This window comes from Mytilus californianus, unplaced genomic scaffold (genome assembly GCF_021869535.1).
Source record: "Mytilus californianus isolate M0D057914Y unplaced genomic scaffold, xbMytCali1.0.p SCAF_7, whole genome shotgun sequence".
Lineage (NCBI taxonomy): Eukaryota > Metazoa > Mollusca > Bivalvia > Mytilida > Mytilidae > Mytilus > Mytilus californianus.
In genome coordinates this window covers 78830064-78847779 of record NW_026262723.1, presented here as the reverse complement: position 1 = coordinate 78847779, position 17716 = coordinate 78830064, and the positions used below count along the sequence as shown (strand labels likewise).

At 32.3% G+C, this 17716-nt stretch overlaps 3 protein-coding genes across 4 annotated transcripts in view; 2 read left to right on the top strand and 1 right to left on the bottom strand.

Annotated features, from left to right (window-relative positions):
• Positions 1-5759: 5759 nt before the first annotated feature.
• LOC127709532 (uncharacterized) lies at positions 5760-8459 on the top strand. The gene is made up of 2 exons (XM_052215135.1): positions 5760-5932; positions 7549-8459. Exons 1-2 carry the CDS (start codon positions 5776-5778, stop codon positions 8457-8459), a joined length of 1068 nt encoding a protein of 355 aa, XP_052071095.1. The 5' UTR covers positions 5760-5775.
• A 6502-nt stretch (positions 8460-14961) lies between these two features.
• On the bottom strand, positions 14962-17314 carry LOC127710247 (beta-1,3-galactosyltransferase 1-like). Its single transcript, XM_052216018.1, has 2 exons — positions 17204-17314; positions 14962-16114 (listed from the first exon to the last, which is right to left on the bottom strand). The coding sequence occupies exons 1-2, from the start codon at positions 17303-17305 to the stop codon at positions 15104-15106; spliced, it is 1113 nt and encodes a 370-aa protein (XP_052071978.1). The 5' UTR covers positions 17306-17314; the 3' UTR covers positions 14962-15103.
• The window catches only part of LOC127710258 (interferon alpha-inducible protein 27-like protein 2), a 99484-nt gene continuing 99019 nt past the window's right edge, over positions 17252-17716 (top strand). The window contains exon 1 of one of the 2 annotated variants that reach the window (XM_052216034.1): positions 17252-17378. The gene's annotated coding sequence lies outside the window, so the exon portion shown is untranslated. Of the gene's footprint in view, positions 17379-17403; positions 17521-17716 lie in introns of those variants that run through there. The other variant, XM_052216033.1, reaches the window with a different exon arrangement.

The following is a 17716-nucleotide window of genomic DNA, read 5'->3' as shown; positions in this document are numbered from 1 at the left end:
AAGCCTGTTTTATAATATTGTGACAATATTTTTTTCTTGTTAACTTATGTGGTTATTATTATAAAAAAAAATATTTGTTAGTATCAACTGGGAACAGTATATCTAACGGGAAATGAATCTCGTAGGCTTTTCAGTATAAAATTGATGAAATCCCGAACTACACGAGACTTCGCGAGATTAATGTAGTTTGGAAGCGTCTGACAGAAAGCTATCGGGACTGCTAATAAAATCAACCACATAATTCCACACGTTCAACAACTGCAATTAATTGGTAAGTTTTATCGTAAAGTAGATATATTCTGTCATATGAAATGACCAATATGAGAGTGATTTATTCGATGTAAAGTGTTTTATTATGTTTGCAAAATGCTCGGTCATTGAAAAAATGCCACTGGCGCCATTTTTTTGTATTATCCCGTTTGCATTGTTTACTATTTTGTGATGAAATAAATGCGATTATGACAAATTTGAAGCGACAGATTACAAGTTTGGTACACTAGCCTCACGCATTATGTAGTTTGAATGCCATTATATTGGTAATAATAAAGAAACCTGTCATAATTAGCGGTTTCATTGCGAAATGACATTAGCGCCATTTTTTTTATTACCACCCTTGCATTGTTCACCATTCTGTGATTAAATGAATGCAATTATGGCAATTTTGTTTGTTGCAGATTACAAGTTTGATACACTGGCATCGCGTATAACTTAGTTTGAATGACATTTTATTGATATTATAAGAAATATCGAGTCATCAATTTTGGCCCTTAATCTGGCCAGTCTGGGTACCATATTCGATCTCCACCACAATACTACTAGTACTTTAAATGCACAAAAACACCAAAATATATGTGAAATTTGACATGCAGACGTGATGTTGATCATGTCAAAGTACATAAATGTTTCCCCCCCCCCCCCCACAGGATAGTGTCATTATTTTACAACAAATCATGTTAACATTAACATCTGTTTTCTGGTGATGTTGTCTCATTGACATTGGCAATCAAACCACTTATTCACATTTCGTATTAAATATTCAGATAATTTAACACTTCTAATCTCAGACCTGGATGTAACAAAACTGAATTCAGTAAAAAAAATTGGAATTGATCAGACTTATCTGTTCCCAAGTCAGGACCTTTAACAAACTGACATTTGACTTATCATGCTTATGTTGAAACATTTTAACACCTGTCCCTGGGAACAGTATATGTTAATATATATGTTCCTGCCTGTCCTAAGTCAGCAATATGATATACAGTGGTTGTCATCTGTTTATGTAGTTCATACTGTTTCTCGTTTTTATATAGATTAGACTGTTGGTTTTACACTAGTAATTTTTGGGGCCCTTTATAGCTAGCTGTTCGGTGTGAGCCAATGCTCCGTGTTGAAGGCCGTACCTTGACCTATACTGGTTTACTTTTATAAATTGTTACTCGGATGGAGGGTTGTCTCATTGGCACTCATACCACATCTTCCTATATCTAAATATTCTGGCAAACTAATAAATTAGTCTCCCTTATTAAGCTTCAACAAACATTTATATATTATACATGTACATGTAGGTCTATCTATTGATCTTAATTCATAAAAAAAAAGGCAATTGATTTTCTAAGTTTATTCATCATGTTCATATTCATATCAACTAAGACTATATAGCTATATATATATATATCAATTATAATTAAACAGACATGTAAAAATCAACATCAAGTATAACCTTGATAACTGGTATATGTGGTACATTTCATCAATCTTCAATATGTATGATATGCCCTTAATGTGGAGCACACATAGAAAGAAAATAGTTCTAATGCATGTAACTACTTTAACTTTATAAAAATGAAAGATGAAAAGTTGCATTTTAAAACAATTGAGGGCAGAACGTAAAGAACATATCCTACAACATGTACAATATTACTGGTATATACTGAACAGGCGAAAAGTATTTACTTAAATTTAACAAAATTAACATGTGCTGTATATTTTGTTGGAATTTTTCTGCATAATTTCGAAAAATTTACAAAAGTCACAAAATAGATTCTTCTTAGTAAAAAAATGTGATTCACTTCTTAAGATTCTATCAACTTCATATTAAGATAACATACCAGTGCATTTTATATCATCTGTGCTCACTTTAAAAAAAAAAAACACACCAGTACATGTACTTACATTAAGCAGTTACATACATGTAATGTATAAAAATCTGTACACATGCAAGAGAAGCACTGAAATTTTATGGCATTAAAATAAACAACACAAAGACAAATCTAACAGCATGTTGTCATAAATGTATGAAGAAAACAAAGCACTAAAAGTATCAAAAACTCTTACAGATTATAATACATATATTAATAACATTCTTCAAAAGACAGAAATGTTAGAATTCACTTAACTACTGTTTGCGGTTATCAGCTTTGTCTTTCAAAACTTTCCTTAGTGGCTTCTCATGTTGTGTTGTGCAGTTAGGTATTTGAAGTTGCACTGCACGTGCTAAGGAATGTCCACGGATTGTTAAAAATAAGGAAACACATGATTCCATGATATATAAAGAAAATTCATTGTCGTCACACAAAATTTCCCAGTAATAATTCACCATATATGCAGAAACTATAACTTCTTTTAGGTGTGTTAGCATAAGTGTTTGTGAATTTACATTGCCAAGGTCAATACTTTGCCGGAGAACAATTTCACAATGTCGGATGAAATAGTAGAAGTTGTCACTTGGAATTTTGAGTCCTCCCCTGTTTAATTTCTCAGTCCACTCTGCAAACTTTTTGACATGCTCTTGTAGCATAGATGACTGTCTGACAACAAAATTGGTCATAGCTTCACGAATTTTTTGGTTTTTCAAATTTTTGTGTTGGTATGTTTTCTTCTGAAGCTTTGAAATTATGTACCCTGAAATGTAGTATAACACTGATTGGTCTGAATTTGTCATTGTGCTATCTAGCTTGGTTGCATTCTTTTGGTAAAGCTGCGCACGGTTTTTTACTAGACACTTCAGTAGGGCATCTTGTAGCACCGATAAGAACAGCTTGGCGGAAAGTTCACCTTCAAATTTAATGTTCTCAAATTCAGATGAAACAATAGCAGATATCTTAAATTGGAATTCATTATCAACTGTTATTTTATAAAAAGATGAGAAAAGTTTCTCAGATGTATTTAAATCTGTATTGCAGTCAGACTCTACTTTTTCAAACAAGTTTGCGAAAACAGGTGCTAGTTCTGCTGACAATTGTGTGTTTGCCTGTTGAGTTGTTGCATAATATTTAGTAATTGCCAGAATACCTTTCCCATGTTTAGAACGGCTACTGTTCCGGAAAGGACTGTTCATAATGTTTTCTAATGCTTGTTGATATGAAGTTTCAAAGATCTTAGTAAATTCTTCTGGGGTCATACTAAAAGATGTTTTTTTGATGTATTTTTCTGTACTCCCATCTTTTCTGTGCTCTGAAACTATAAAACAAGAAAAAAATATAGCATTTTTTCTACATTTTACATTTATTATAGACTAATAGATCATTATTCCAGTTTCACATGTGATACATGTATCATTTGTGGGTCAGTCTGTCCCTGATCATGCTTATTTTTATATTTGAATGTAAAGTTTAATAATATATAATTGTTTTAATTTGGTACCAACAATTTTTCGTTAGGTTGCTGTCTCAATAGTGCATCTGTGTCATTAGATATAATGGCGAACCTAACATGATTCGAAAAACATATATTTTATTTTTTTAACCATTTGATATTGTAATATGTAGGCTCGGAACAGTAAACAAAATACATGTATATGTATATTTTGACAAAGATATAAATAACCAAATAGAGCTGAGTACAAATTTATGTCTTGAGACAAAGTATGATTACTCTTTTTATACCATGTTATACTGCAACAGTGAAATTCCCCACAAAATGATTTTTAATTATGGTTAAAAGCAACAATTTGAAATGTAAAAGAAAAACCAATTGCATTATAAATGAAAATATAAGTTATCTATCAGTCACTTTACAGGGATGTAAAAAAAAAAAAAGATTTTTTGGTCGAGCAAGTCGCAGAAAACTCGACATAGGGATAGTGATCCGCCGGTGGCGGCGTTAGCTAACTTCTTAAAAGCTTTATATATTAGAAGCTAGAAGACCTGGATGCTTCATACTTTGTATATAGATGCTTTATGTTCCGAAGTTTCCGTCTGTCATATGTCCATTGTCCTTGACCTCATTTTCATGGTTCAGTGACTACTTAAAAAAAAAGTCAACATTTTTTGTAATGTTAATTTCTTTCTTATTGTGAGTAATAGGATAACTATATTTAGTATGTGCGTACCTTGCAATGTCCTCATGCCCGTCAGACAATTTTCATTTGACCTCAACTTCATTTCATGGATCAGTGAACAAGGTTAAGTTTTTGTGGTCAAGTCCATATATCAGATACTATAAGCAGTAGGTGTTTGGTATATGGAATGATTGTAAGGTGTACATGTCCAACTGGTTGTTGTCATCTGACCTTGACCTCATTTTTATGGTTCAGTGGTCAAAGTTAAGTTTTTGAGTTTTGGTCTTTTTTCTAATACTATATGCAATAGGTCAGCTATATATTTGGTGTATCGAAATATTTTATGATGTACATGTCAGTCAAGCAGGTTTTATTTGATCTTGACCTCATTTTCACGGTTCATTGTTTAGTTTTTGTGTTTTGGTCTGTTTTTCTTCAACTATGAGCAATAGATCAACTATATTTGTTGTATGGAAGGATTGTAAGGTGTATATGTCTGTCTGGCAGGTTTCATCTGACCTTGACATCATTTTCATGGTTCATTGGTCAATGTTAAGTTTTCATGGTTAAGTTTGTTTCTTAGATACTATAAGCAATAGGTCAACTATATTTAATGCATACATTGATTGTAAGGAGTACATGTCTGTCTGGCATGGTTCATCTGACCTTGACCTCATTTTCATAGTACATTGGTCAATGTTAAGTTTTCTTGGTTAAGACTGTTTCTTAGAAACTATAAGCAATAGGTCAACTATGTTTGGTTTATTGAATGATTGTAAGGGTACATGTATTTCTCGTTTGGTTTATCTGACCTTGACCTCATTTTCTTGGATCATGTTAAGTTTATGTGTTACTTGTAGTAAAGCTTTATATTTAGGACTTTTAACATAAAATCAATGGTTAGTAAAGAAGGCGAGACATTTCAGCATGTGCACTCTTGTTTTTCAACATTAGTATTGATACGGACAACTGCAATAATGATGCAAGTGGGGCATTTGTGTACTAATACATATTCTTGTTTTTGATATTTTTATGCCCCCGCCGTAGCGGAGGGGGCATTAAGTTTTACCCTTGTCCATTTGTACGTTCGTACATACGTACGTCCCAAAATTGGTTTCCATTCTCTAACTTTAGTTTGCCTAAACCAAATGTTATGAAACTTATACACAATGCTTATTACCACAAAACACAGATTAAGTTTGAATTTTGGTGGCGTGACTTTTACCGTTCTAGAGTTATGCCCCTTTACAAATGGAAAAATTGCTGAATTTTTCGTTTCTGTTCTCTAACTTTAGTTTTCATGGTTTTCCTCAACCAAATGTTATGAAATTTATACACAATCCTTATTACCACAATACACAGATCAAGTTTGAATTTTGGTGGCGTCACTTTTACCGTTCTAGAGTTATGCCCCTTTAGAAATGGAAAAATTGCAAAAATTTTATTTTTTCATATATATGTTGCTTATTGATTTAATTATGTACTATTTGCAGATAATGCCTCGAACAGCAAGGAGACGTAGAATTGGCTACAGGGATAAGAGAAGGAGGGTTGTGAAAACCAAAGATTTGGATGCCCATACCATTGAAGAGCAACATATACTTATTGATTCAGATGCCCATACCATTGAAGAGCAGCATATACTTATTGATGGTAAGTTGTATTAAATGACCAAAAACTGAAAGGGGGAACGCACTGACTATAGATAAATGCATTGTGTTTAAAGATCATGTTTATTCAACGGTTTCTACATTGCTTCATCTAGTATATTCATGGCCTTCTGTCTATGGTTCAGTGATTCAATACATATATATCAAATTAACTGAATTTGGCAGAGTTAAACATGAAAGCAGGATCCCAACCCTCCCCCTAACCTGGGACAGTGGTGTTACAGTACAACATAAGAACTAACTATAAAATTCTGTTGAAAAAGGCTTAACTCATCAGATGGATACAACTAGAAATACATTTCACAAACAAATAAAAAAAAAAAAAAAAGGGAGCAGCCACCTTTGGAAAAATATGTCTGGTCACAGAACAGCATGAAAAATATACTGAATTGTTTTGAATAAAGAAAACTCTTTTATATTCTCCAAGATTTAATATAATCATGATGATGAAACTTCCTCAGTTCCTGACATTTTTCTTTGCAACCTTGCATTGATTATAACCTTTTAAAATTGGAAATGTATTGCAATTGACAAAAAAATAATATTTTAATTAAATTTAAACATGTTTTGTCAAAATTAAAGAACAACTGTAATAAGGTTTAATTATCTTGGAACAGGTGTTTTACAGGTAAAAACCATATTTTTCTTAAACTCGTGTATTACTTATCAAGTGAATTTAAAAAGTCTTGTGATTTAAAAGTTTTACAGGATATTGTAATTTCAGTGGATGTTATGTAAAATTTATTAATCTCTGACCAGGTGTGATCTTTTTAATTGGTGTGTCCCATACATGATGTATAACTTTGTAGTTTACCTCTAAGCCGAAGAACAATTTTATTAATTTCTTTAATTTTTTTCCCTTTATAACTCACAAGACATAAAGTCACAATTCAGTTTTGAATTTTTTTTCTTTAAAATAGGAAACACTTAATTGAAAATAAAATGGTAGTTTTTTCTTGAACTTTTATATATGAGGCAACTTTGTAATTAAAATTTATTCAATAATGATCAAATAATTGTAATGAAAACAACATGTCAAAGTGGCTTGGTACTTAATTGGCTTCATTTTGCATCGAAATATATCCTTTTCATTATTAAAATTTAATAAATTTTCATATATCAAGGCTTACATACAATTTCCTAAATATGTAATGGAGAGCAAATATTTCAAGATCTTTCTCTTTATATATTTATGTTATTTAAACAATTGTCAACAAATTAGTTGTGACTTTTTGTCCTGTGACTTGCTGTCCGTTTACCTTTAAAATGTATCTATTGCTTTATTTCAAATTATAATAAGAATAGATCTGTTTCTGATGGTTAACATACAGAAAGTCACAGGGCATAAAGTCACAAATATTTGATAATTATTTGAATTTATGGCATAAATTTTAATTACAAAGTTGCTTAATATTATAATCATGATAATAGTTAAAGAAAAAAACAAGATCAAGTTTGAATTTGGTAGCTTCACTTTGTCCGTTCTCAAGTTATTTCCCTTAATTATGTTGTTTGCAAGCAGGGGCATAATCTGTGCCCCATGGACACATTCCCAAATTATATTTTATCAATTTAGTAAAATTACAATTTTTATTGCAGATACGTATACAGATACAAGGTTTTGGCCCATCACTGAATTGACAGAAATAGGTGATATAAGCAGTGTTCAGTCACCAGCTTTCCTAATTGAGCAAGATGAGACCAATGAAAATATCGAACATTATGTTGTGTTAGATAAAGTCTACCAATATGACCCAAATAACAGCCTCGAAGAATTTGTAACAACCAAGAGGGAAGAGCAATATTCCGCACTGAAAAGAAGTTGTCAGAAGCTTGTTGAGGACACTCTATATGCACAGGTTGAATTTATGCGCTCTTCTGAAATTATAAGATATGTATCTGTTTATGATAGTGACAATCCAGGAGTAAAGTTCATTTGTACAATAAAGAAGAATTACTCAGCAGAAGTATTTGTTCATGGCAAGAGATTGAGTGATCAACACAACCTTTGGCACACATTACCAGGAAAATTTGTTACAATTCAGCAGGTTGAAAGTCTCTTGAATGTTCTGCTTAATTATGATGTATGCATTGGTAATCCAGATGAAGAGCTACAGATTTTATGTTCCGGAAAATTGGCCTATGTTGAAACTGGTTATGGGGCTTACCGTGGCGACTGTGCCTACCAAAGTACAATCCGAACCATATCATGCATGTTATTGACTGACAGGTGGAAACCAAGATGTAAGAATTGCATTACCTATCGTAAAACTGTAAAAAAGCAAGCAGCTAGAAGAAAACTTAAAACACCTACACCAAGTAAAAACTGGTTAACATCCAAAAAAGGAAACAGTCGATTAACTGATTCAGAGAAAGTGGAAAAAATTAAACAGTTAAAGAACTACAATAGTAACTTAGAAAGTCAGGTTGCAGCACTGAAGAAGAAGGTTGAAAAGTCCATTAGATCTGAAGGTGTATCGCTTAGTGAAATGTATATATTGAGGAACTAAGATACCTAAAAAATATTGTTTCTACAATTCCCTTAGAAAAAAGTGAAAAGCTTACACAACTTTATCAAACATAATAAAAGGTAACTATTTGATAAAAAGTAAGCTCATGGGCAATCATTCCACATCTAGTCTCATTTATGTTTTTAAAGCAATCGGAGAAAAGAACACAATTAAATATATATAGATGTGAAAATAAGCAAATACCTTTAATACTTGTAATGCCATGCTTTTGGCGTACATGACCTCTAAACCCAGCAATTGACTTGTACGTCTTATCACAATCTGGACACTGATAAAAGGGTGTGTTGAGCTGGCTAGGCTGAGATTGTGTTGTTGCTGCAGCCTTAGACTTTTTGGCAGGTGAAGGTTCAAACTCTTCATCTGAAAACTCTGCAGTTTCAGACTCTGTGTAGCATTCTAGTAGAGCATCAAGGTCGATATCATCAGACCAAGATAAGAAGTTCTCTTTGTCGTACATGGTTAGCAAATGAATGATTTGGATTTACAAACTTCATTCTAGAAGTTGTTGGCTTGTGTGTTTTTTGTCATGAATGTTGAGGAATCATGATCAAAGCAAGTCCTCTCTGTCGGCTTGGGGTGTTTTTCATAATATTTTCATCATTTTTAATTAGGATAATCATTTCTTTAATTGCGTTAATCAAATCTTTTGATCCGCAATCAAATTCAAAACTAGAATATAATCTGCTAAATAAACAGTTTTATGAAAAACAATTATTATTGGAACCTTAACTTAATGAGGACTTGTATAAACACAAAACGTTTTTTAGTCAAACACTAGAATAATGTTTTCCTCAAGCTTTATGTCATTATTTCACAATGGTTCTTTATTTAAAAGAATTATTCATGGCTTACTAATTAAAGAATGGAAACAAAAATATATCGTTTAAGAACTAGATTTTTTTTCTCTCAAGATAAAACGATTTCCTAGAAGAGGTTTGTTTTTATTTTATAAAAAAACAGTGTCCAAAAAACTATTTATTTAATTGTTGAAAAGTTTATAATTTAGTTAATACATTTGAAAAGGGAATACGATTATATCAATAATTTGCCAATTTTTATCCCATATTTCTCTTTTTATTTATTTGTATATTTATAATAGTGATTCATTAGGTTTTTATTTTAATGTTAAAAGAAAAAAACAAGTTTCCAAACCAATAGTTTTGAGCTGTTTCGAATAAGAAATGTAAAGCCGTTAATTATCGATTACAACAGCGAATACGTATTTTTCACATGTCCGTTTCCGTATCGAGTCATTTATTAATTTACGACACGACGATGAAATCGGCTATAATTAGGTAGTGTCAAGTCCCGTTAATATATATGTTCCTGGTATCAAACAACACTGTTTCTGTATTTCACGCGTAAGTATGGTATATAGTCATGTAAATGTAACCCAAATAACGCCTCTGAACTTTACGTAAACCTTTTGATATATTATGTTCAATTCAAATCCAATTATTGCCTAGAGATAGAACATCTGCTTCATCAACAGACAAAAACTGAATAATACATTAATCTATAATACACGAAGTACTTATATACATTCTAGTTTTCAAACTATTCATATTGTTTATACAAAAACATGTCACATTTATGGTTTGTTCATCGATGAACATATACAAACAGTATAATATAGATCTCATAATGGTTCACATGGTTCACGCTTGTTCATTAAATTGAGTTTGTATCTTTTTTTTCAAATCGAGTGAATGAACTTTATCGAATTGTAAAAACGCGAAAGATGACACTTGAAAACTGTAAGAGAAGAAAGCCAGGGAAATTCAAAGATCCAACTCTTCTGTTGAAACACATTGTATAAAAGCGACGGGTTCAGGGATTCGCCATACCTAACTCGTAATTAGGTCATAACTAGATCAGACAGAACAAAGTTCCCATAATATGTTGCAATTCTTCATTAGTATATGTGCTTTGTATCATGAAAAAAAAACCAGGTATATGATTAAAAATAGACAGCAATTCAACGACAAACTGTGATAACAAAATACATCTCGGGTGGGGGGAAGGGGGCAACATACAGTATTCATCAAAAGACAGGTGTATATATAGTATGTCAAGCTCTTAATCGTTCCGAGTCAGTTTTAAGGTTTAGAATAATTTAACACACACAATCCAAGATATTCAATAAACTCAAAATTCTCCATATATAATCTTAATTGTAGATCTTGTCTTGCTGATCATTTTTTGCTTATTTAAGTTTCCATCAATCTATATTATTTTTTAAGATATAAGGTGAAAACGCAAATAATTGGTAAAAATCTTCATCAAAGGGCAATTACTCTAATAAGGAGTTGACTGACAATTTCGACCATTAGACTTATTTGTAGAACTTGTCTTGTTGATCATTTTTTGCATTTTAAAGTTTCTCTTTATCTATTATAGTTTTCAAGATAGTAGGCAAAAATTTAAAAAAAAAGTCGTCTTACAGTTAACACATATGAACAATTGGTAGAGCTCAACAATCTGAACATTTTTGCTCTTGTCAGATTTTCTCTATTTATAACGGTTTTCAAAATAATAGACAAAACTTGCATTTTACCCCTATGTTCTATTTTAAGCCATGTCGGCCATCTTAATGACACAGTTTTTAAACTGGATACCCCAATGATGATTGTGGCCAAGTATGGTTAAATTTGGCCAAGTAGTTTCAGAGGAGAAGATTTTTGTAAAGGTTAACAGACAATGGAAAATCGTCATTAATGGGCAATAACTCCAATAAGGAGTCGTCGGACGATTTCCTCCATGATGTCTTAATTGTAGATCGTGTCTTGATGATCTTTTTTGCTTATTTAAGTTTCTATCTATCTATTATAATTTTCAAGATAGTAGGCAAAAATGATAAAAAATGGTAAAATTTGTCATTTAAGGGCAATAACTCCTGGAAGAAGTCGTCTGACAGTTTTGACATATATAAACAATTGGTAGAGCTCAACATTCTGAACATTTTTGCACTGTCAGATTTTCTTTCTTTATAACGGTTTTCAAAATAAGACAAAACTGGCATTTTACCCCTATGTCCATTTTTAGCCATGTCGGCCATCTTGGTTGGCAGGCGGTGTCATCGGACACATTTTTTAAACTACATACGCCATTGATGATTGTGGCCAAGTTTGGTCAAATTTGGCCCAGTAGTTTCAGAGGAGAAGATTTTTGTAAAAGTTAACAGACGAGGACGGACGACGGACGACGGACGTCAAGTGATGAGAAAAGCTCACTTTGACCTTTGGGCATGTGAGCTAAACATGAACATATCACAATAACACAATGGCGGGATGTATAAATACCGAGCCAAGCCTAAAGGATATTACCAAAAATGGACTAAACAGTAAAGGTTAAAAAATATAAAAAACAATTAAAAAGAACACTATAACACGTAATTAAGATGATAAAGAACGTCAGTACCTAGAATCTATACTTCAAGACCATTGTGTATTATTTCTGAAGTTGATGCAGAATATTTACCAACAAGGTCTTGGTATCTTCTGATGAACTTTTTTAGAAAAAGGACGAGACGATTTTTGACATAATCCTGGTCCGTCAACTTTCTGCTCAGACACTGGTGACATTTAAAAAGTATGAGTAGCAGCTGCAAGCTCTTAAATATCGAATGAGTTGGGAAATGTATATCCCATATGCAGGTGAAGTTAATACAAAATGTATATTACTGATAAGGTGGGGGAAATTTATAATTTAATAAAATGCTCCGCTGGGCGCAGCTTGATACGACCGCAGAGGTCGAACCCTGAATAGTTGGGGTAAGTATGGACACAACATTCAAGCTTGATACAGCACTGAATTTGGATTGTGATTAAATATTTGACACAGCATAGGTTTCTGACACAGAATGAAAGTGGTCTAAGAACTTAATTTTTTTTAATTTACCTATTCAAACCATATTATTGTTATTCGCTTTTATATATTATCAGAAATAACCAATTTAAAATCGAAAATTTTAAAGAAAAAAAAAGGAAAAAAAGGAAAAAAAAATCCCCCCCCCCCCAATTTTTTGAACCCCCTTATGATTCATCACACCCAAACTCAATCCCAGCCTTCCCTTTGTGGTATAGTATCTTGCAGTACAATTTCAGAGAGATCCATACACTTGATCACAAGTTATTGTCCTGTAACTAGAAAAATGCTTGTTTTATGCCCCTTTTTGGCCCCTAATTCCTAAAATTTTGAGGCAATTACCCCCAAAATCAATCCCAGCCTTCCTTTTGTGGTATGGTACCTTGCAGTACAATTTCAGAGAGATCCATACACTTGAACACAAGTTATTGTCTGGAAACTAGAAAAATGCTTATTTTTTGACCCCTTATTCCTAATCGTTCTGGGCAATTACCCCCAAACTCAATTCCAGTTTTCCTTTGTGATATGAAACCTTGTAGTACAATTTCAGAAAGATCAATACACTTACACACAAGTTATTGTCATGAAACTAGAAAAATGCTTGTTTTTTGCCCCTTTTTTGGCCCCTAATTCCTAAAATTTGAGGCAATTACCCCCAAAATCAATCCCAGCGTTCCCTTTGTTATATGGAACCTTGTGGTACAATGTCAGAGAGATCCATACACTAACACACAAGTTATGTCTGGAAGTTACAAAAATGCTTATTTTTGGCCCCTTTTTGGCCCCTAATTCCTTAACTGTTGGTACCATAACCCCAAAAATCAATCCCGACCTTCCTTTTGTGGTATTGAATTTTATGGTAAAATTTCATAGAGATCCATTCACTTAAACTAAAGTTAGAGTGCGAAAACCAATGTGTCTTCGGACGACGACGACGCCAGACGACGACGACGACGACGACGGCAACGACGACGCCGGACGACGACGACGACGCCAACGTCATACCAATATCAATATACGACCACAAAATTTTTTTGCGGTCGTATAAAAATTAAAATCGTCACGTTTGTCATAGATTCTGGTACTGAGATAACCGCTTATGTTAAATTCGAGGTATAAGTCTGAAAATGAGGCGGAGGAAGCCGTGTCTATTGTTTCTTTAATTTATAGTTCTGGAAGATATATTTAATGGAACCCACTCAGAAAAGTTTGGATTGTTAATGGAAAGAACATCATCAATATATCTGAATGTGAAAATTAAATGATCTTGCTTCTTTGGTCTTCTTGTTTTTGAAAAGTGTTTGAAGGAACTCCCGCAAGACATTTTACGCTGCTAGACGCTAAACATGCTAAACAAACAATTGTTTGTGTTTGGATGCATGAACGCAGTACATGGTAGTATGAGCAAAATAAATGCTAAAAAATAAGTCTTACAATTAATACAATAAACTATAGGGAAGTGTAGGAGAAGAAAAGAAAAATAGGTACATTTTATTTGATATTTCGAAATATCATAAACGAAGAGAAGATGAGAAATAAAAACCGGGAAAAAAATCGCGTAAATACTGGAGACTAATGATTCTGTCTTGGAATTAAAAATAAATTAAACCGCATCAAAAAAAGTTAAGCTGCAGATTTTTTTTTCAGACGCGCGTAATTACAGATTTGAGATCAGGCAGATAAGGTTGGTAACTCATGTTAGTAATTTTCGTGTTGACAAAGAAAATTGAAAAAAAATGATCAACTGAATTTTAGATGCTTGAGAGTAAATGTAACTTAACTAGTTGATATATACACATTTAAAGATTAACATTCTTTTTTTTTTCATTTTTCCACATGCATCAAACTCATACAAGACAACAACGGACAAGTCAATCTAAATTGAGGTAACTTGAAGTCCGTTCAAGAAATGAGCTTAAGCCTTTTTCAACTGATTTTTATAGTTTGTTCTTATGTTGTACTGTTACACCACTGTCCCAGGTTAGGGGAGGGTTGGCGCATTCAAGCGAGTTTATGTGCCTGTCCCAAGTCAGGAGCCTGTAATTCAGTGGTTGTCGTTTGTTGCTGTGTAACATGTTTGTTTCTTGTTCATTATTTTGTACATAAATTAGGCCGTTAGTTTTCTCGTTTGAATTGTTTTACATTTGTCATTTCGGGGCCTTTTATAGTTGACTATGCGGTGTGGGTTTTGCTCATTGTTGAAGGTCGTACGGTGATCTATAGTTGTTAATTTCTGTGTCATTTGGTCTCTTGTGGAGAGTTGTCTGATCTGGAATTATACCACATCTTCTTATTTTGATATTAGTTGCATTACGGACATTTTTGGATAACTGGATTACGAAGGCGATTGTGGATACTAAAGTATATGTTTCAGCTAATTGAAATACTAAGTCTTGTCCACGTATTGACTTAAAAACTTGACTAAGTGTAAATACGAAGATATTTACAAAGTGTATGAACAAGTATACGTGTCAAAAATATTAAAATATTAGCCATATGTATATATTATAAAAATTATATAATAGCCATTATTATGTATATTTCTGAGTCTGCGCTAAGTAAAGATATATCGAGAATTTTATCACGGTAGTGTTTACAAAGCGAAAGAAGCATGTCATATTAGAATATTTATTTACAAACTGTGTATAAAAAATATGAATAGTAACTATATCAGTCCATGGAAGTATAATTTAAATATTACTTCATAGGCTACAGATTACACACATATGATAATGTTTGGATGTAAACATCCTTGGCTAACAGTTTGGATACCTGCTGTTTATTTTCCCCCATATAAATTCCATCATTCTTGGCGACAGCTTAGTCGCTGTTATCCGTTTAGAATTGACAAAATCACATGCTTTGGGCGGAGTATCATACCAGAATGTAAAGCCATTAATATGCTGGTGTTTAGTTCTTATTGATTTAGCCAAAATACCAGTGATATACGCATCCTCTATTGGTAAATACGGCATGTACTCGGAAGCCTTTACAAGTCTATTTGCAATATTTCTGGATACTAAATATGTATTTCCAAACATATAGTTCGGGTAATGCGGAAATGGGTATGAATCGATCCCTACTTTCCATAGCCCATTGCGTCTGACTTTGCCGTCTCTATTTAGTTTTCCGATTATGACTCCTCTATAGTCAAATGAGACGTTTGTTTGTAGAACGTGTAATAAATATGGAGTATTAACAAATGTGTCGTCGTCTGCTTTCAAAATAAACGTTGCATTGTAACAGAACAAATGTGACCATTCTAATCCCATTAAAATGTTTAATGTCAAATTATAATATGAATCCATAAAATCTCCTTGTAAAATGTCCTTAAAAACTCTGCTTTCCTTTCGTATGTTATCGTTCCATGAAGTGTTCAAGCTATATCCAACCAGGAACACATGTCTAACTAATGTAGAAGATGCCATTGTCCACGTGGAACGTATTGCATGACGTTGTCGACTGTTCTGTACTTTTGAAGGAATAATAATTATTAAATACGTTCTTCCATCACATAAATTTTCGTTCATTAAAGTAAAGTTTACTGAAAACGGGTTAATTTTATTTTTACGTAAAATGAAATAGTCGGCATACCGTTCATCTTGTGTTTTGCGCTTTCCATCTCCATTTAATGTAAAATTCTTCTGACTTACAATTTTATGGCTGTAGAACTTGTGCCACATAAAAAGTATTGCGAATATAAACACGGCTACTATGATCATTGCTTTGCCAATCCATTTTGAGAGTTTGCATGGCTTTTTGGTCATCTGAAAATAAAACTTTTTATTATTGACCCCTATTTTGTCATGTTGAGCGCCCGATACAAGTATAAAAGGGTCGATGAAATTATTTTCTTGAATTGTTAATTGTCGTTTATGATATATTAAAAAAAAATTCAAATTCCAAAGTGGAAATCGAGTATTAAACTTTTTAATGCTAAAAGTATTAAACTGAACTTTTTAAAAAGTTATCCTTGCAAAATACTTATTCGCAATATAAACAAATTAAATGTTAATCAAACGAAATATCTTTTGTGTACTCTTCTTCTTCTGTTGCTTTTTTTTTTTTGTTTTTTTTTTTAACTTTTGAATGAATCAAAATTTATATTCATTCAATAGGATTTTTTTTTGTTCGAACATTTTTTCATTGAACTGTGGAAGAGTTAAATTTATTTAAGAATTTAATCCAATTTGAAAAGAACGAAAAAAAAATAACTACTAGATATTTGTAACTAGTCTTCCATTTTTTGAAGCCTAAAATACTGCAAATAGATTATAAAGAATTGTACTGCAATTCGCCCTGTAAGAACAAATTTAATTCTTATTACAAAAAAATGAGAAAAAAATATCTAGTCCTGAAAAACTCATCTCCTCCTCCTTCCTTTTCCCCTATTTTTTTTTCTTTAATTTATTTTGTTTCTTTAGAAGTATTATTTTATCATACATGTATAAGGAAAGGGGTATTTAAACTTTATCGGAGAATTTGGACACGCGGTGAGCCTCTTTCTACCAGCTTAACATGCAGATTTATTTCACTTCAACAAAGTTATTTATAGAACTTGTATATTGTATAAACAAAATAAACATGATAAAGTTCTTGCTGAAACATTTGTTGTGTTTTTTCTGGGTTTGTTCAATTTTACTGTACTATTTTAATACTTTTTTTTCTCATTGAACTACTAGTTAAAGGTTAATCATTATATTAAAAGTCTGTTGGTAAGCACAAATAGATGTTTAAGACATAATTTAGCTGGCAAAGAATTAAGTAAAGTACTACTTGAACTACACAAACACTTAACGATTACGTTGAGCAGCATTTCAGTAAAAGTTTATATATTATATAATATAGGTACATACCTCTGGTTCAGTTACATGGAACAAATCGTTTTTGAGCCAGAAATGATTTTGATTTGGGGATCTTTCATGAAATATTCTCATCGCATTCATAATTGTTATCATCTCCCGGAAGCTATCTTATTTCAACAGCTTCTTTATGTTATGATAAATGACCTTTGAACTTGTGAATTTACACGTGAGTATACATGATAAGTACTGCCTGATTGTGCATGCTGATATTTATCATACATCGGTAACAGGGGGAAATCTGTTCAAATTGGTTACCAACAGTATGAAGACCTATTTGATTTGGGAGATTTTTGAAGGATAATTCACAGGTACATATATTTTTTTCATTTGTTTTGACTTGAATTACTTCACATGTGATCATTATTCATTAAACAAAGATGTTTACCATGGAAGATATATTACAAAATATTAAAACTATGCCTATAACTATTCATTTTAAGATGACCGCAATTTCATAGAGTTTCATTTCATGTAACCTGCATTAGAAATTGTCAAGTTATACGA